This window comes from Pleurodeles waltl, chromosome 1_2 (genome assembly GCF_031143425.1).
Source record: "Pleurodeles waltl isolate 20211129_DDA chromosome 1_2, aPleWal1.hap1.20221129, whole genome shotgun sequence".
Taxonomy (NCBI): domain Eukaryota; kingdom Metazoa; phylum Chordata; class Amphibia; order Caudata; family Salamandridae; genus Pleurodeles; species Pleurodeles waltl.
In genome coordinates this window covers 1,314,482,518-1,314,503,422 of record NC_090437.1, presented here as the reverse complement: position 1 = coordinate 1,314,503,422, position 20,905 = coordinate 1,314,482,518, and the positions used below count along the sequence as shown (strand labels likewise).

The 20,905-nt window shown below is 44.7% G+C and overlaps 1 protein-coding gene across 1 annotated transcript in view; it reads left to right on the top strand.

Annotated features, from left to right (window-relative positions):
• FBXO41 (F-box protein 41) overlaps positions 1–20,905 on the top strand; it is a 437,558-nt gene that overhangs the window by 245,390 nt on the left and 171,263 nt on the right. The window contains exon 3 of the mRNA XM_069205615.1: positions 14,956–15,163. Within this exon, the coding sequence (XP_069061716.1) occupies positions 14,956–15,163 (208 nt within the window). The remainder of the gene's footprint in view (positions 1–14,955; positions 15,164–20,905) is intronic.

Genomic DNA, 20,905 nt, shown 5'->3' with positions numbered 1-20,905 from the left:
ACTCAGCTGCACATTGTGTCCTGGTGTACGTCATCTTGTGCAATAGTGATGCACACTCCACTGATTCATGGTCCCTTGAACTACCCTGCACATTGTGTCCTGATGCACGTCATCCTGTGCGTTAGTGATACACACTCTACTGGTGCAATAGTGATGCACACTCCACTGGTACATGGTCCCTTGTACTCCCCTACACATTGTGTCCTGATGTACGTCATCCTGTGCATTAGTGTGAACACTCCACTGGTACATGGTCCCTTGTACTCCCCTGCACATTGTGTCCTGATGCACGTCATCCTGTGCGTTACTGATACACACTCTACTGGTGCAATAGTGATGCACAGTTCACTGGTACATGGTCCCTTGCACTCCCCTGCACATCGTGTCCTGATGTACGTCATCCTGTGCATTAGTGATGCACACTCCACTGGTGCAATAGTGATGCACAGTCCACTGGTACATGGTCCCTTGGACTCCCCTGCACATTGTGTCCTGATGTACATCATTCTGTGCGTTAGTGATACACACTCCACTGGTACATGGTCCCTTGTACTCCCTTGCACATTGTGTCCTGATGTACGTCATCCTGTGCATTAGTGTGCACACTCCACTGGTACATGGTCCCTTGTACTCCCCTGCACATTGTGTCCTGATGCATGTCATCCTGTGCGTTAGTGATACACACTCCACTGGTACATGGTCCCTTGTACTCCCCTGCACATTGTGTCCTGATGAACGTCATCCTGTGCATTAGTGTGAACACTCCACTGGTACATGGCCCCTTGTACTCCCCAGCACATTGTGTCCTGATGCACGTCATCCTGTGCATTAGTGAGACACACTCCACTGGTGCAAAAGTGATGCACACTCCACTAGTACATGGTCCCTTGTACTCCCCTGCACATTGTGTCCCGATGCACGTCATCCTGTGCTTTAGTGTGAACACTCCACTGGTACATGGTCCCTTGTACTACCCTGCACATTGTGTCCTGATGCATGTCATCCTGTGCATTAGTGTGAACACTCCACTGGTACATGGTCCCTTGTACTACCCTGCACATTGTGTCCTGATGCACGTCATCCTGTGCATTAGTGTGAACACTCCACTGGTACATGGTCCCTTGTACTACCCTGCACATTGTGTCCTGATGTACATCATTCTGTGCGTTAGTGATACACACTCCACTGGTACATGGTCCCTTGTACTCCCCTGCACATTGTGTCCTGATGCACGTCATCCTGTGCGTTAGTGATACACACTCTACTGGTGCAATAGTGATGCACACTCCACTGGTACTTGGTCCTTTGTACTCCCCTGCACATTGTGTCCTGATGTACGTCATTCCTGTGCGTTCGTCATACACACTCTACTGGTGCAATAGTGATGCACAGTCCACTGGTACATGGTCCCTTGCACTCCCCTGCACATTGTGTCCTGATGTACATCATTCTGTGCGTTAGTGATACACACTCCACTGGTACATGGTCCCTTGTACTCCCCTGCACATTGTGTCCTGATGCACGTCATCTTGTGCGTTAGTGATACACACTCTACTGGTGCAATAGTGATGCACACTCCACTGGTACTTGGTCCTTTGTACTCCCCTGCACATTGTGTCCTGATGTACGTCATCCTGTGCGTTCGTCATACACACTCTACTGGTGCAATAGTGATGCACACTCCACTGGTACATGGTCCTTTGTACTCCCCTACACATTGTGTCCTGATGTACGTCATCCTGTGCATTAGTGTGAACACTCCACTGGTACATGGTCCCTTGTACTCCCCTGCACATTGTGTCCTGATGCACGTCATTCTGTGCGTTAGTGATACACATTCCACTGGTGCATAGTCCCTTGTACTCCCCAGCACGTGTCTTGATGCACGTCATCCTGTGCAATAGTGATGCACACACCACTGGTACATGGTCCCTTGTACTCCCCTGCACATTGTGTCCTGATGCACGTCATTCTGTGCGTCAGTGATACACACTCTACTGGTGCAATAGTGATGCACACTCCACTGGTACATGGTCCCTTGTACTCCCCTGCACATTGTGTCCTGATGCACGTCATCCTGTGCGTTAGTGATGCACACTCCACTGGTCCATGGTCCCTTGTACTCCCCAGCACATGTCTTGATGTACTTCATTCTGTACGTTAGTGATACACACTTCACTGGTACATGGTCCCTTGTACTCCCCTGCACATTGTGTCCTGATGTATGTCATCCTGTGCATTAGTGTGCACACTCCACTGGTACATGGTCCCTTGTACTCCCCTGCACATTGTGTCCTGGTGTACGTCATCCTGTGCATTAGTGTGCACACTACACTGGTACATGGTCCCTTGTACTCCCCTGCACATTGTGTCCTGATGCACGTCATCCTGTGCATTAGTGTGCACACTCCACTGGTGCATGGTCCCTTGTACTCCACTGCACATGTCTTGATGTATGTCATTCTGTACGTTAGTGATACACACTCCACTGGTACATGGTCCCTTGTACTCCCCTGCACATTGTGTCCTGATGTACGTCATCCTGTGCATTAGTGTGCACACTCCACTGGTACATGGTCCCTTGTACTCCCCTGCACATTGTGTCCTGATGCACATCATCCTGTGAGATAGTGATACACACTCTAATGGTGCAATAGTGATGCACACTCCACTGGTACATGGTCCCTTGTACTACTCTGCACATTGTGTCCTGATGCACATCATCCTGTGCGTTAGTGATGCACACTCCACTGGTGAATGAGTGATGCACACTCCACTGGTACATGGTCCCTTGTACTCCCCTGCACATTGTGTCCTGATGCACGTCATCCTGTGCGTTAGTGATACACACTCTAATGGTGCAATAGTGATGCACACTCCACTGGTACATGGTCCCTTGTACTACCCTGCACATTGTGTCCTGATGCACGTCATCCTGTGCGTTAGTGATGTACATTCCACTGGTGCAAGAGTGATGCACACTCCACTGGTACATGGTCCCTTGTACTCCCCTGCACATTGTATCCTGATGTACGTCATCCTGTGCATTAGTGTGCACACTCCACTGGTACATGGTCCCTTGTAGTCCCCTGCACATTGTGTCCTGATGCGTGTCATCCTGTGCATTAGTGATGCACACTCCACTGGTACATGGTCCCTTGTACTACCCCGCACATTGTGTCCTGGTGTACGTCATCCTGTGCATTAGTGTGCACACTCCACTGGTACATGGTCCCTTGTACTCTCCTGCACATTGTGTCCTGATGTACATCATCCTGTGCGTTAGTGATACACACTCCACTGGTGCATGGTCCCTTGTACTCCCCAGCACATGTCCTGATGCACGTCATCCTGTGCGTTAGTGATGCACACTCCACTGGTGCAATAGTGATGCACACTCCACAGGCACATGCTCCTTGTACCCTCCTGCACATTATGCCCCAGTGCACATCATCCTGTGCGTTAGTGATGCACAATGCACTGGAGAATGCTCCTTTGTACCCCCCTGCACATTGTGTCCTGATGCACTTCATCCTATGCATTAGTGATGCACATCACCCTGTGGCCCTTCTGCACAGGGCTGAGCTTGACTTTTGGTCTTTATGCACTCATGCCTGAATATGTCACTATGTCTGCATCACTTTGAAATACCCACTGGCCTTTGTAACACTGACTTCTCAAAAAGTAGCTTATCTGACGTCAGAGGCATATGTCTATCTCTGTATTTATTTTGAAGTTAGTCCCATAACAGGCACAGTGTAGAAACATGCACTGTTTGTTTTTTACCACAACCTATAACAACTAGGCCTCATCATGAATGGCCTGTAAATTCCAATGCCTGATTTATACCCTTATAATCTACAGTTGGGATCACAATATTCAGGGCCTCATTTACAAGAACCTGACGCATCGCCATCGATGCGTCAGATTTCTTGCGCTTCCCTGAGATCCCCTCACAACACCATGGATGCGCTGTATTTACTTTACAGAGCTCCATGGTGCACGTTTCCACGGATGAGTCAGAAATTCGGACGCATCTGTTGCCGCTAAACTCATGCATTACTGGAGTACCGTCGTTAAAATGATGCTACTACAGCAATGCGAGGAGAATCCCATTGGAAAAAGCCCTGCATCAATTATACGCCTGCTCTGAGCAGGCAGTAAAGTTCTGACACAGTGAAGTCGCAGAATGACGCAGTGAAATGTTGTAAATTTCACTGCGTCAGTTCTGCATGGCTTTTTGCCTGGGAATGCCTAGCCTGCATACTGTATACCTGGTGCAGGCATAATCTGACGCAGGGCTTTACAAACTGATGCATTGGGCCCAATGCGTACATTTGTAAATCTGGAGCAGTGCACTGCACTGCTAGCGCCACCGCTGCGTCAAAAGAAAAATATGCAGCGGTGGCATGAAGGGCTTGTAAGTGAGGCCCTCAGTGTGGAAGGTTAGTGATTCCTAAGCCAAAGGAAGGTCGCAGCTGCAGAGTGCCACCTAGTGGCACCTCCAAAGTACTACAAAAAGACAAACATATTTTCTTTTCTCCCTTATATCAGCCCCCTGGGTTGTGTGCAAGACTGCCTCTGAGTTGAGTAACACTAACATCTAGTATTGAAGTACCCAGACAGCTTCTGATCTGTGTCGGTGCTGGTTGAATTCTTCGTGTGTGTGTTGTTTGTGTTTCAGTGTGGGGTATGATACACTGTACCTCACTGCCAAGCAAGGGGTATCTGAATTGACCATTTTTCTAATACATATTCTGAATGGTTTGTATTTTCATGACTCGGTCGTTTTGAAGTTTTCCAGTGATAGGGGGTTTTCAGCATACAGTTTAATCACAAACCAGATTTTTGAGACAATTCAACTCTATTTCGTAGGTTTTTTTATTGATGAATTTCACGGGGGGGGGGGGGTCGATTTCATGTAAAAATTATATTTTGGCCACTTTTTGCCAAATTCTCCTAATTATTATACGCTGATGTTTTTGACAAACTGTGCTCCCGAGCGATGTTCCATTCCCTCAGCTTCCCCCAATAAAAAACTACTTTTTCCCATAGATTAGAAAAGCGCCGCGTTCAGGGCAAGGCGATTCTAGTCAGCTGCCTCGGGCGTCACTAACAGATGTAATCCATCGGGGACTGATTGATGACACTTTTAACACTCACACTGCCCAGGGGTCTCTTGGCGTGAGAGCCACCGGGCGCCCCCCTAAAAGCAGCAGATGTGGTCAGGTTGTCAGAAGTGGGCGCGGCAGAATGCCTCCTTGCCCGGGGCTCCAGGCGCCCTTGCTGTGGTGTCTGGCAGCTTTTAATAAACAACAGATATTAATTTGCATAATCCGGGATGGAGCCACTGTGGCTTTACTGTGGTGTACTCTGTCCTAAATAATATGTTCTGTGGATGCAGGTGGGGATCTTTTCTGGGCCAGACTATCACTGCTGTGAGACTTCAGTGGGGGTCATCTCCTGTAACAAGATAAACAACTACACACATGTGGCCTTGGGGGGGAGCCCTAAATCTTGGCTCAAGTCAAGTATTATACCCTTTTTTTAAAAAAAAGGAAGAGAGCCGAACCTCGTTGTTACCGCCCAATCTCTTTAATTGATACCACCAGTAAACGTTTCAGGGAAGCATCACTTACAACGCGGCAACTACAGCGCAGTGTCTTTACCACAATGACTATACCACACAACTGCGTTTACCAGACATGACTTTACCCCCCATGCCTTTACAAAGAATTTCGTTGTAAAGGCATGAATGATAAAGGTGTATGCGTGGTGAAGGTTTTAAAGGTAAGTACAGGTAAGTATTACGTGGTTTGAGTGTATGTGTGTGTGTATATATATATATAGGGTTTTGAGGGTTTAGGGTGGGTAACTGTTATTGGGTGGTATGGGCATTTTTAGGTTTTAGGGTGGATATGGGTTTTGGGGTGGTCAGGGCATATTTACGTTTTCGGGTGGATATGGGATTGGTTTTGGGGTGGTAAAGTCTTTTTTAGGGTGGGTATGGGTTTTGGGATGGCAAAAGCCATTTTAGGTTTTAGGGTGGGTATGGGTTTTGGGGTGGTAAGGGCATTTTTAGGTCTTAGGGTGGATATGGGTATTGGGGTGGTAAGGGCGTTTTTAGGTTTTAGGGCGGATATGGGTTTTTTGGGTGGTAAGCAGTGTTTAGGGTTTACAGTGGGTATGGGATGGTAAGGGCATTTTTAGGTTTTAGGGTGGGTAGGGTTTCTGGGTGAAAAGGTGTGTGTGTGTGTGTGTGTGTATATATATATATATATATATATATATATATATATATATATATACATATATGGGTTATACTTACCTCTTTACTTTTTACCACACATATGCCTTTACCAACCATGCCTTTGCAACAAAATTATTGTGGTAAAGGCATATGCGTGGTAAAACAATTTTGTTGTAAGTGCATGTGTGGTAATGACGCATGCGTTGTACTTACCGCATTGTAAAGGCATGCGTGGTAAGTGCATGCTTTGCTCCGTCATACAGCCACTTATGGGTAGAATTCTATTGGAACGCTTGAAGATTGGGTTCAGGACCAGCGGTGTCTCTCTGCAATACATTATGGGTTCAGAAGAGGTCTAGCCACTGTAGCGCTGTGCCTTCATCTCCACCTGGTTATTTCTAAGTATTCTGTGGCTAAGAGTGGTTCAATCCATTTAGGTTTCAACTGGGTGGATATAGTCAAGTGATGGTCTGTGCTGCTCAAGATGGGCATTGACGCTGCACTGATCCATTTCCTGGCCCGCGTGCATACGTTTGTGATGGGAGGGGTGATGTATGGGAAAAAAGGAGAGCTCACAGGCCCAATGGAAAGAAAATGTGACATTAGACAGGGCTGTGTGTTGGCTCCTTTTTTATTTTGCCTATAGATACATGATTTAGAGAATTTTCTTAATTTAGAAGAAGCTGATGTGCTGAAGGTTGGTTTGAGTAAACTACCTGCCATATTGTACACAGATGACTATCCTAATTTCAAGAATGGGTGTTGTTCTACAAAAACCTTTAAACAGGTTTTATCTTTTTATGAAGGGTGTGGGTTTAAAAGTAAATACTACTAAATATAATTGTATGGTTATCAGGAATCGCCATGCAACGTTAAAGTCACAGAGCATATTTACAAGCTACCTTAGCGCTGCCATAGCGTAATTTTGTTTTTTATGCTGTGGTGGCTTCTCTGCCACGCCATATTTACAAAGTGGCACAATGCTTGCATTACACTACTTTGTGACCCACTGCGACCCCTTGCACCACATTATGCCTGCATCAGGAATCAGGCATAATGTTTGCAAGGAGTGCATTTGAGTGCACGGAGGCCCGAAAAAATGGCGCAGTGAAATTTACAACATTTCACTGCGCTTTTTTCCCATCATTTTTAATGCCAGCTCAGAGCCGGAGTTAAAATGGCGCAACCGTTATATTTAATGGGCTCCCTGTGCTTTGCTGCACTAGTGTCAAAATTTTGACACTAGTGTAGCAAAGTGCCACAACAGTGTCAAAAATGTTGACACAATTGTGCTAACAGCCACCACGGTGCGCCGTTTTGTAAATACGGCGCAATCATGGTGTCATTAGGTCCGTTAGGGGGCCCGGTAGGGGGGAGAAGAAAAGTGCTGCGTCATCTATGATGCACCACTTTCTTGTAAATATGCCCCACAGTATATTAGTGCAGAGAAGCTCTCACATGTGGCCGCTTTCCCATATTTAGGTGTGTGGTTCAACCATTACTTTTCTTGGTCGCACCTGATTAATATCAGGAAGTTGAGGCTTGAACAAACTGCTGAGGCCTCATTTAGATTTGCTGGAAAGATAGATACTGAACCCATGGCCACCATGATTAATTTTTATAACTCCTCTTTCTGTGGTGAGGGTTGGCGCAGGGGTGTGTTATTCTGTTAGAGGACTATGTCAGACTGGCAACCCTAATGCTTTGGAGAGCAATCTAGGCTAAACAGGAAACTAGTCAATCAAGCTACAATTAATGACAGCAAATCCTTAGACAAAGCACATAACGTCCCCTGGCTACTGCATGTTAGAGAGTACCTTGCTTTGATGGGGAGACAGGATTGTTACCATCATCCTCTCTCATTGGTCAATATTCCTAAAAAGTGTTTTAAACAACAGTTTTTAACACTCTGTTCCTAAGTACCGCAAGGTAGGGAGTCAGGAAAATTAGGGTAAACAACTACCTTCCTCTTGTCACAACCAGCTCCATGGAACCATATCTTACATTTTCTTTGACTCACACCCAAAGATTCTATTGAACCTGATTCAGATCTGGTCGTGTTCACCTTCTAATCTCATGTTCTAGCAATGTCCATCATGGCTTCCCTGTGGATCCCTGTCCGTGTGATCCTACAACAAATCAGTCCCTTCTGCATTTTTTATTTTTTTTGTAGGTTTTATACTGCTCAGCAGAAGCAGTTTTTAATCCCTTTATTGAAGCACTTAGATCTCAGAAGATCTAGAGCTGCCCTACACTACTTTCAGCTTCTCCAAACAGAGTATATACGTCTCATGGTTTATAAATGTATAGTTAGTGCTGTTCAATTGAGAAGGTTTGTAGGGAAATAAGCATTCGCCCTGCATTTCGGTCTTCCCTACTTTTCTTGCACTTTTGTCTGTCTGGCAATGCCTTTGTTGTACTGTTTGAAAGGCACTGTCACGACTTGCACATGGCACTTTTTGTGGATAGTGGGGGCCTGCACTGGTGGTATATACTGATGCTTGTAGGCTCTCCTCTCCAGGCCCCATCACAAATGTGTATATTGCGTTTTTTCTATGCTTGGTAAAGCATGGAAGGGGTACCTGATGCGGTTTGTCAAACTGTTTTTATTCTATTTATGAAGTGTTTTGTCGTGAATGTGTTCATTTATATTCTGTATTCTTATCCTTTAATGAGAATGTATTTGATTATGTGTTTGTTTTTATCTCTTATGGTTCTAATTTTGTGTACCAAATAAAGATTCATACTACTACTCAGTGCTTAATTTGTAAATAAAAACGTACCGGTGCCCAAAGCCCTCCTCTTTAACACGTGGATGCTGCAATTAAATGTGTGAACACGGAATACTGAAGCAGCGTAATCCTAAAGCTATCTCGGGCCTCTTTAATCCATTTACAGCCACTCCCTGCTCCTTCAGCTCACTCTTGCAGCTTTCTGCTTTCTCCTTTTGTGCCGCTTTTTCGTCTTCCTCTTCCTCCGTCTTTCCCATATGTGTCTTTTGCTCGCAGCAAATGCTTGGGTAGAAGAATAAGCCCAGGCCCTCGAAAATAGGTGCCTGTGCTCCGCACCGGAAACAACAAGGACAAATTAAGCACTGCTACTACTGCTACACACCATGCACAAAATTGCACTTAAAATGTCACCAGTGTCTTTGAAATGTTGTAACTTTACTGCAACTTTATTTATTGTTTTATACTGGTAGTACAACATTTATGGAGCCAAGTGCTTAATTTGTAAAAGAATGAGTGCTGTGCCCAAAACTGGACTCAGAAGCCTCTTTAATCCTCTACCAGACACTCCCTTCCCCTCTATCTCCCCTGTATCTCACTCTTACGGGTTCCTCCTTTCTCCCTTTGTGACGGTTTTTCATCTTTCCCTTCCTCCTTCTATCCGCTTTGTGTGTTTTCCCCTCTCTTGCTCCCCGAAAATATCTGATGAGGAAAAATAAGTGCTGGTCCCCAAAAATGAGTGCTGGTGGGCATCACCGGCAACCACCGGCTCAAATTAAGCACTGATGGGGTCACAACCAGATCTCAGTGCTGAACTGAATCGACACAGAAATGCCTGGAAACAAAGAAACAATTCCGTACACCAAATCACAACCATGGACTGCTTCTTTCCTGGAGGACTGACACCATGGTTCAGCGAGGAAGCCTCAGATAGTCGTGAACATGGCCGCTCAAACGGATCGAGCATCGGCTGATTAGACCCTCCCAGCACACGGTGCAGCGCGTATCATTTTTTATCCAACAGGCCCTGGAGCCAACCGCCGCCGCACACGGCCAAAAGCTGTACAATTTCAAAGAAGTTGGATGTAGTATATCATCAAAATAACCTCGAAATTCACTGAAACAGTTAAAAGAAAGATACGGTTAGGCTTCAATATAACATATTAATGTAAGCTTAAAGAAAGAAACCCCTAAAATCCACTTAAAACACGCAGTTATTGTGTAGATATGGTTAAAAAAGCAAAACCTAAAAACCACTGAAAGGTGATAGTTCTGGTTAGCTCCACAATCCGTCATTTGACAACCTTGAACAATATATAGGGCCTGATTACAACTTTGGAGGAGGTGTTAATCCGTCCCAAAAGTGACGGTAAAGTGACGGATATACCACCAGCCGTATTACGAGTCCATTATATCCTATGGAACTCGTAATACGGCTGGTGGTATATCCGTCACTTTACCGTCACTTTTGGGACGGATTAACACCTCCTCCAAAGTTGTAATCAGGCCCATAGTATTCTAATAAGTAACATCACCCAAACGCACTACGCCGTTCTATAGCAACACATATTCAAACCAGTGCATAATGCTACAGTCATAGTTGTTTCAATTATACTGTTAATAGTAACACTATAATGCTCTTGTGTGAGGTTTATATTTCCAAATAAGAGTCTATCTGGAAGTGCAAAAACTTCCACTTCCTGAAATGGGTGATAACTATTTATTGTAAGTGCAACATTTCTTTTAAAAAACACAAGCTGAGGAAAGTTTGAAGTTTTTCTCTTTTATGGGGGTCAGGACAGAGTAAAAGGGTGAAGCAAAGGATGGAATGCTTTTCAAGAGGTGCATTTCTTTGATAAAGGAAGATATTACATTTATAAACCATCCTTGGCAAGATGGTGCAATGTGTGTTTTTTTTACTGCAAGCATATGCCACAAAAAGAATACATGCTGCCTCCTAAGCGTGGCGGTTATATGCTTGAAATAAACGAAATCGAAAATTAAACTAACAGTTTCATATAACTTTTATAAAAATATACAGGTGCTTCCTATCGGTTAGTGTAATCTAAACATATAGATTAAACCCACAATGAATATTAAAAAATAAAAGACTAAAAAATTGAAAGAAAATATTCTTGGCTAATTAAAGTATTGACATGCACTTTGTTTCAGATGGATGTCCGCATGCGATCAGGAAATGCCATCACTGTGCAAGACAGCCAGTGGCTGATGTGGGTTGACACATTGCACCATGCTGTCTTCTGTGGTAGATGGAAGCATAATGTGAATGACAGCTGAACAGACCTATGGATGAAGAGGGATGACCCAAATCTCTATGAATGCAAATATGCATTTTTAAAGAAGTTCTTTGATTACTTGGGACGTTTGAGACAAAAAGTAAATCTTTAGGCCACACCTTAGGATGAGGGAAAGAAGGTTGACAGAAGGTGCGATGTAGCTTCTCAGATGCACACTAAATATCTCATCACATTCAGAAAGGGATGCTGGTGGGCATCTTCATGTGGCCAAAAAGAGTTCCACGTCATCAGATAGCTATTGGATGATGTCTCTGTAAAGTGTGAATTTGATGGGTAACTCCAAGTAGGACAGATTTTAATTTTGTTCTGAGAGAAGGTCCCTCTCTGGCTGAATATGTTTCAGGCCTTCACCAGGCAAGGATTTCTGTCTTCTGACCTAGTAACTTTTTTTCAGTTCGGATTCTTCCAACTGGTCAAGTCCGCAGGCTGTTCGCATAGAGCGCACCACAAAGCTGGTTACCTTCTTTCCAAAGCACACTGGATTGGATTTTCTGCTGCAGAGAAGAATGTAGTAAGAGCATCCTGGATCTTTGCCCTAGTGCCAATGCACCTTTGTTGGATCTACACGATAGGTTGGTCCCAGTCCCCTTTGGTTCTCAGAGTAATAAGTTGTCAAAAAGTTTCCAAGTCCCAAGTTTCAGGGCACTTTAGGAGTCCACTTTGGCAAAAGCCAAGGGTTCAGGACCTTGAAGGCAGCATTCACAGGTCCAGGCTGACTCCAGCAAAGGCCAACAGGAGGGTCCCCAGCAGGTCCAGTTGGAACTGGTTAGCTGGACAGTTGCATGATAGACCCCTGGAAGCTGGTTGTGTCCCTGTAGCTTAAACAGAAGGTCAGCCAACTGACAAGCAGGTCCAGTCTTCCTTCAGGTTCTTCAGACAGCAGGACAGTCCGTCTTCTGATTCTTCACAGGTCTGCGAGTGTTATGAGAGGGTACTGGCAATGCCACATTTATGCCTAGTGCCACGCTGTGGATGAGGGAAACTACTGGCCACTCCCTAACCAAAAGTAAACGTTCCTTGAAGTTGCCTTACGCACTTTCAGTGGCAGCTGGTAATTTTAGCAGGGCAGGGTGCGGGGACACACACATACACACTTACTCACAACCATGCATACACACAGACACAGACGCACAATACTCACAAATACACACACATACATATATACACACACACACTTGCACACCAAAACCATAAAACTTACCGTCACTGCAGCTCTCCGGAAGGGAGGCCTCAAAGGTTCCAGGAGGGTTGGGACTGCTGCCAAAGGCATATTTGGCTTAGAGCCTGATTTAGAGTATGGCGGACGGGTTACTGCATCAGAAACGTGACAGATATCCCGCCTACCGTAGTACGATGTAATGGACTTGTAATATAGTGGACGGGATATCAGTCACGTTTGTGACAGAGTAACCCAATCAAATTTTGATGAACTGACATTCATGAAGCTGTAGTATTGACGTTAGGTGTAGAAGGCAGGCTGAAGCTGAAGCCCGACATAGCCCCTGCTCAGTGAATCGGATTCGGCTAAATCCTACACCTCCTCTAAACTGTCCTGTTTTAATTACTCTTGGAAGTGTTTAAAACTATGCTATGATGTTTTCTCACTAGATGTTATGCCAGTAGCTCAGAAATGAATGTAGATGTGGGATAAAGTCCCCCTGCTGTACATTATACAGATATTGCAAGTCACTGAGGAGTTCCATGACTATATAGAGCGATGACACCGAAGGCCAAGTTCCTTTATAGTGCTATGACGCTTCAAGATGAATTGCAGTATCCTTAGCATGTACTGCAGGGGGTACTTTATTCCTTATAATAAGTGGTCATACCATCACCTGTCCCAGATACCACTTAAGTCCTTGCTATTTAGCTTTTTCATATGGAACAGAGAGGTTTGTAAACATAAAGAATAAAAATAGAATTTCTGGTGTAAAATTAAACACACCAAAGAAGCAGCTAGACACGTGGTGCAAAAAGATATTAGAATCACTTTAGTACAAGTTAGTAGAAACATACAGAAACATTTTTGCTTTTCTATAACTACCCTAAGAGTGCCAAACAATAAACATGTTGCCATAAATTTCCCATTTCTTCTTGTCATGGTACATCTAGAAAAACAGAGCAGAAGAAATAAAAGCACAGTTTTGTGTTCATTCTTGAAGCAGCTATTTTAACTATGCTCCATAACATGACTTGCCTTTCCCCTCACCTTGACATCAGATCATAACCGTAATAAGTTATTATAGTTGAGTTTCAACGCCATTTCTTTATAATCTGTGATTGGGTATCACAAGTCGCCAATTGAACATAGGCTTTCAGTACAAGGATTGCGGCATCCTATGTAATTTAGAGACGGGATTTTATGAAGGGATTGTAGAACCCCTTATATTATAACAGATATTAAGCTGAAAAACTATTGTTACAGGTAAATAACTTGTTCCATAGTAGTAAACAAATTAGGACAGGACATGAGATCCTCGTCAAAGTTCTATTTGTAGTGCGGGTTAGGGTTTGATAGGCTCGATATAACATCTAAATACCATCACTCGTTTACTCAAACCTATGAAGTGATCATGTGACCAGAATACTGCTGCAGGGCTTTGCACCGCATTGTGTAACCGTTTGGGGCGTGACAAACATACAACTGAACCATTCATGATGGCTGCAAACCAAGAAACAGATACAATTAGTTTTGCCCCAACCTTAGTCTTATCTTTGAGTTTTCAAACCTGGAGACAAATGTCTTTCTTTGACCTCTTATTAGACTAGCACCAGAAGTACAGCAAATACTATGTGGTCCAATTTACTGCACTGTGTACTTAATGTGGTTTGGAGCAAAAAATGAGACAAAAATGAATTTTCTCCTTTGTTTGCTCCAGTGTGCATCCTGATATTCTGTGCCCATTCTCTTCAAACCATGGTAGACGAGACATCACCTAGCAAGGACAAAGAAATAATTAATTCTTCAAAGATGTAGCAAATGCCTAATTTATTAATTCAGTCTATATTCACCATAAAATGGATTTAAGGACCACGTGATAAAGGGGGTGTAAAAATCTACAGCAGTTTTCATTTGTGCAAGTTATTGACTGTGTTCTTCTACCACATTTACACTATAAGGTCAAAAACTGGGAATAAGGCACATGAGAGATTTTGTGTAAGTATTTTCAGTATTTTTACTCGCCTTAACCACCAACTAGGATTGTTGAAAAAGTGAGTGCGAGACCTGAGTGATCAGAGTCTCAGCTACTGATGGTTCTTGCTTCTGTGTTACCACCATGTCTGCTGACATGACACCATTCAACAGCCATACCCTCAGTTCCCTCTCATAGACTCCACCCAAATCACGACCGTCTGCATTGTCTTAATTGCTGAGTGCTCCCGCAAAAAGAACAGGTGAGTAAACAGCTAATCAAAAATTGCATTGCAAATTATAAATAGCAAAAATATTGTTTAACATAAATGTTCTGTCCTGTATATCATTGAATAGGGTGAAAGTTTTGCGAAAGACATTTAAGGCACAATATTTTTGTCAGACGATATTTAGGCCATGATATTCTGGTACTATACCCTCCTGGGCTACTTGATGTGTGCATTGGTTCTGTGTACCCCATGCTTTTCACTTGGTCTCACTCCTACCTGTTTTCGGTTCCCCCAGGGAGGTAGTGCAAATAGACCATTTCCTGAAGGAGACGGCGAGCCGTGAAGCCAATGCCAAAGTACGTCTGCAGCAGTTTATCGAGGAGCTTCTGGACAGGGCTGACCGCGCAGAGAAGCAGCTCCAGATCATCAGCAGCTGCGGCTCGACACCCAATGGGAGCCTGGAACGATGCAGCGCGGCCGGGTTCAAGGCCACCCACAGATCGGTACGTACATATGTAACGAAGCAATGACCCAACTTATGAAAGCGAAACAGGATTTGAGAAGAAGGCAACAGGTCCAGGATGTGTCCTCCTCAACATTCTCTACCCCAACAAGATTCCACATGCAACCTCATCACCTATCACAGCTCCACACACCCTTCACTCTTCCAACCAAGATGTTCAACAGTAATATGCATAAACCATAAGGTACCTACTAATATAGTCACACAGTATCTTAATACTGGGTGCAGTGAATCAGAACAAGATCTTTACTTTGTAACCTATTCCTTTATATATGGTATTTTGGAGCCCCACAATACAGGACGTTCACCCTTCTTTTATTTTTACTTGCTACTATTCCCACACCAAATGTTACAAATGCATCATCACTCACTTCCTGGGGCACTATCGACAATTTGATCTTCCTCCCTCTAGCATCAGTTAACACACCCTCTTTGACCTTCAGTACACTACTAGGAGCACAGAACCTAGTCTCTGCTTTTCAAACCAATCCTGACTTGTTCACCTTTACCTCACCCTATGACGCCATCACATCTCTCCTTTCCACTCACCCACACCTACCCTGTTCTGTACTTCTCACATCATTCGCCTCCTTCCATCTACACTTCACTTGTTTACAGTCCAGCCATTCCTTGTTCAGCAGACAGTGCTTAAGTTGTAAAAAAATAAGTGCCAGGGCTCTCGGATTGAGGCCCCTGCAGCTTGCACCACACATTGCCACTGCCAGCTCTGCAAATGATGGTAAAAACACAACTACTAACCATCACACTCCTACAGGTGTGACAAGTTGGACTATTCCAGGTCCCCAAAGCTTTAAGAATGGCTTGGGCGGCAGGTAATAGCCTATGATCAAGTATATAGAATTAATAAGTTGCTGTTGATGAGGTCATCTCTAATTTAGCCAGACAGCGCCCCCTGGTGCAGACTGTTGCAAGCGGTGTAGACAATTAAGTACCGGTGCCGAGCACTAGAAATCACTGGCTCAAATTAAGCACCATCAATAGAGTGCCTGCTCCCCTACTTGTCAAGAATAACCAATATCCCACACTTGTGCTGACATGAGGCGTGGTGTGCATGGTACACAACATCTCTCCTACAGCTTCTCTCCAACTCAGTCCATTCACTAAAGTCATGACTAGTTAATTACTAAATTCATCACGCTTTAAAGGGTCATGGAATGGAATAGTGAAATCCAAAAGTGTTTAGACCAATCAGTTTCAAAAGCTGCTTCATGTTTTCAGACACTAACTGAGTGCCATTATCTGTCATGAGCTCTTTCAGACTCCTTTCCTTATTCAAAATATCTTTCAAAATATTCCATTATCCATACATCTATTTTCAGGCACTTCATATGGTGGCCCACCATGATAGTGAGATAGTTGGGACCACCAACACGCACTCCAAAATAACGTGCTGCACAGTGGTGTAATGAAACTTGATGGGGTCCCCTGCAAAGTATATGGAGGGGCCCCCCACCTGACTCAGTCAGGAGCTCTTAGGCCAGGGTATTGTGCTGAGGGGGCCCCTGGAGCTCGGGCCCCCCCTTCGCACCACAGGGCTGCGGGGGCCTATGTGCCACCACTGGCACTGCATCCAAAGCCCACCTATTCCATGGCTGTGAGGAACCTCTCCTTTCTTAACTGACCCCGAAACATCACTTGCATCTTATCGCTGATTATGCATGCAACTCGCTCTCCCAAAATGCTCTCCAACTTTGGCAGTGGCAGGCCAGGAGAGATATTTGCATGCCTGCAGTTTCACTGCCCTCCTCTCCATGTGACCTTCATTGACCAGCTCTAATACTTGTCCTTCTTATTCCACAACTCACTACTCACAATCCCATCCTGGTCATTTAATGAAGTGATGGCGTTAACCTCAAGAAACATAAACAGAATATGTTCGAGCAGAAGGTGTCAGGTCCCTGAGATTCCCCACGCGGGCACCACCTGTAGTCCAAGAAAATTCCCTCAACAACATTTCAGATACCATCAAGATGAAACACAAAACCTCTTCATCCAGTCCAACTCAGACAATATCTTTCCTCCAAATTAATCTATTCATCTGTATTAGACCAGCAACCATGGTGAGGCCTACACAACTGTGTGTCAGCTGGTGATTTATTGAGGTTGGATCTATTATTTTTATAAAAAAATATTGTCTAAGGTTGTAATTAAGGAAAGAAGTCCACCGTAGCTATTGAAACTTTAACATGGAATACAATGCTGCCCCTAAATCATCACCTAAGCCTAAGATACTGTATGTACAAGGCATGGTAAAGAGACGTGCACTGAAGATGTACTGTCTTGCCGCCTCCATCCCACATATCGTCTGTCTAATTGATGATTTGTATGACCTGGGAGCCGTTGCAAATTCTGAACTCCCATGTAGCTAAGTTTCTTGTTGGTGATGGGAGTGACTTTAATGAAAGGAGATTTCAAAGCTGTCATGGGTTACCCCAAGGAGTGTACTAGGACAGAAAAACAGAGGCCAGTTGAGACTAGGAATGGGGTCCCTCTGTGATTCTTGAGCTAGGACCCTTCACAAATATGGGAACTGTGTTGCATGACCCCAGTGCTTAATTTGAGCCTGTGGTTTCTGTGCTCAGCACCAGCACTTAATTGTAAGCTCTAGTGAAACTCCACCACATGGTGGCACTGTCTGTCATCAAGAGTGTGCTAATACATAAAAAATGAGCAATACCTGCTGTTCACATCATTGTTATAGCTCTGATGATTTGTAATCGTCTAAACTGTCACATTTTAGGAGTGTGATTGTCAGCAGTTGTGTTGGTACTGTCACTGGCAGCGTTGGTAGGGGCAATAGGTGGTAAAGTCTGCTGTGGCATCCCTTGAAGCGCCCTGGCATTTACTTTTTTCTTTTTCAAATTAAGCACTGCATAAATATATGGTGGCCATGCAGGGGAGTGAAGTGAGTGGCTTTTGTGAAGGTATAACACTGGCCACGGAGAGCTGCTGCAGGCACCATGGAATGAAAGGCAGTGATGCCAACTGGTCTCAGCATACAGAACTTCAGCACCAGTCAGAGACTGCGTAAGAGACTGCAGGGACCATAAAAAGAGGGACAGTGTCAAATATTATTTTGGGTTTGCAAAACAGCAAGTCAAGAAGCAAGCTTCAATGTGCCCCTTCCAAAAATGTGTGACATTGCGGAAAATGTGCATAATCTAATTAAGGCATGATTGAAGTATGGCGGATGGCCCACTGTCCATCAGGGTGGTAAGTTACTCCATCCACCACTCTGGCTGGGGTACCACCCTCCATATTTAGAGATCTTCACCGGGACAGAGGAGAACTCTGTGCCTTCAGAGGAGCTGCTGTCATGACGTCTCCTCTAAAGGCACAGACGATTTGGTGAACAGCCGCCATGTTTCAGGAGGCCGCTCACCAAACTTTTTTGTTTTTGAAAAACAAACTCCCAACTGAGTCTTTTGAGCAAAAAAATAAATTACCCTGAGAGTTTTCTCCCAAGTTGTGGGGGTCATTTTTCTATTTCTGTCTGTTTGAAATCACTAGGAAACTGGATAAATCAGCACTGAGAAGATCTAGCCACAGGGCTCGTCATGAGGAAGAACATAAAGGACACAAAAGAGATGAGGAAGAAGAGAAAAGTGAGGGATCTGGGGAAATCAACCAAGAAAAAAAGGAGGAAGGAGATGAGAGGAGTGAAAACGATGCGAAAACAAAATGGAGGAAGAGTAGGAAGAACAGGGAGATTAAAGTGGGAAGGGCAGGATATCAACAGAAAAGATGACTGGTGAGAAGTGAGGGAGAGAGCAAAAAAAGAAAGAAAAACAGGAGAGGGAGGGTAAAAGAGAGTGAGGAGAGGAGAAGACAAATTAACAAAGGGAGAAAGGAGATAAAGATGAGTGAGAAAAAAGGCGGAAGAGGCAGAGTGGAAATGGAGAAGTGAAAATGTGGAAGAAGATTAGAGTGAGGGATGGAGAAAGTGGAAACATAGTATGAGGAACTGACAGGCCTTTCGCAGGGACACACCTATCATTAGTGAAGCAGCTTTATGAGCATGGTGTTCAGGGCTGCAAGGAGCCCACTGCACCCAAACTAAAGCTATCTTTAAATACTGCATGCATGGACGTGCATGACACACTAGCTACTGCACAGTGTATTTTGCTGTACCTGATGAGGCTCAGAATAGTGGATGGATCACATTCCTTCCTCTCCCCCGCATTGGGATGGCACTGGGTCAAGCCCAGAATACATTGTAAGAGAAGACCATGCCTGGTGCTCGCGGACTCTTGAGGGTGTCCAACATGCCTTCTCCAGAGACAAGGACCAGCTTGGTCCTCATCTTATCGGGTAGGACCCAGGCTCTGGAGGATGGTGTTCTGTTTGTTGTGTATTCTAAGAAGAAGCAGCAGCAACATGTGGCCCACTCCTTATCTGCCATGGGAAGAGCTGCAGTTGCCAAAATACTAGACCTCCCTAGGTTCTTATATTTCTTTGCAGCCTTACCAGTGATGCTAGCTAGGCTTTCTTAAAGGAAATAAGAGGACTGATGTCTGACCTTGTGTGGGGACCTGCCTATAAATGGGTTTCGATCCAAATGCTCCAATGTCCGATGATAGAGGGTGGTGTGGTGGTACGGGACCTTGAATTATAGTTTGCAGAGGCACAATTACAATGGCTCATGAGGTGATAGAGGGGACAAAATGCATGGAGGAAGATTAGTGCTGGCTTCACTGGATAACATTGGCATACTAGAGTGGTTATTTATGCCTGCAGTTCCATCGGGAGACCTCGGGAAGCTTGCACGGGTAGCTAAGCTGGTTTGGAATAGATACATTCTGCCCCAATGGAACCACGTACTGTATAAACCACAACTCCTGATATGAGTGGTGCCCACTGCAAAAGCGCTACTAGAGATCCATGATGAGATACCATGGTAAGAAGCTGGGGTGATTCATATGAATGACCTATATCATGAGGGGACCCTGCACTCGTACCAGGACCTGCAAGACCTCTACGGGTTAAATGTGGGCTCCTTCCTCTCATATCATATACTCACACAGGCCTTTCATGAGACATGGGTGACGGGCGGATATGAGACAAGATTACATCAGGGATTGCAATATGGCATGGGGTGCAGGGCAATAACAGCACTCTATTCTGCGTTTTGCGTGGGGAGAGCCGAGTGAGTGCTCCGTAGCAAACCGTACTGAGAAGACTGAGGGTTGCACTCACCGCCAGGCAGTGGGGAATGGCATTTGAGCATGTGAAGCGAGTATTTGTGGAAGACTGCCATTAAGTTCACACAGTTTAATTATATTCATCAAACATACATCACACCACACAAGCTCCACGTGATGTTTCCAACGGTCTTCCTGGCATGCCCTAGATGTGGGTACAGAGACACCAGTTTTTTACACATGGTCTGGGACTGCCCGCAGTTAGCACATGCATGGATCCAGGTGACAACCCATATCTCTGAGGTGGCAAATGTTCAAGTACCCACAGGTCCACTTCTATCACTTTTAGAGATCATAAAACATACCATGTGCTCCAAATATTACCTAAGAATGGCATTGTTTCAACACTTGCTAGCCATAGCATGGAAAGCCGTGCAGCCACCCACCATTAATAGCTGGCTTAAGGCAACACATAAATGGGCATGTGTAAAGGCGGATGCCATGGCATCTGACCAGAAGATGCCCTGGCTCCCACGCTATGGGACACTTATGTTTTGTGA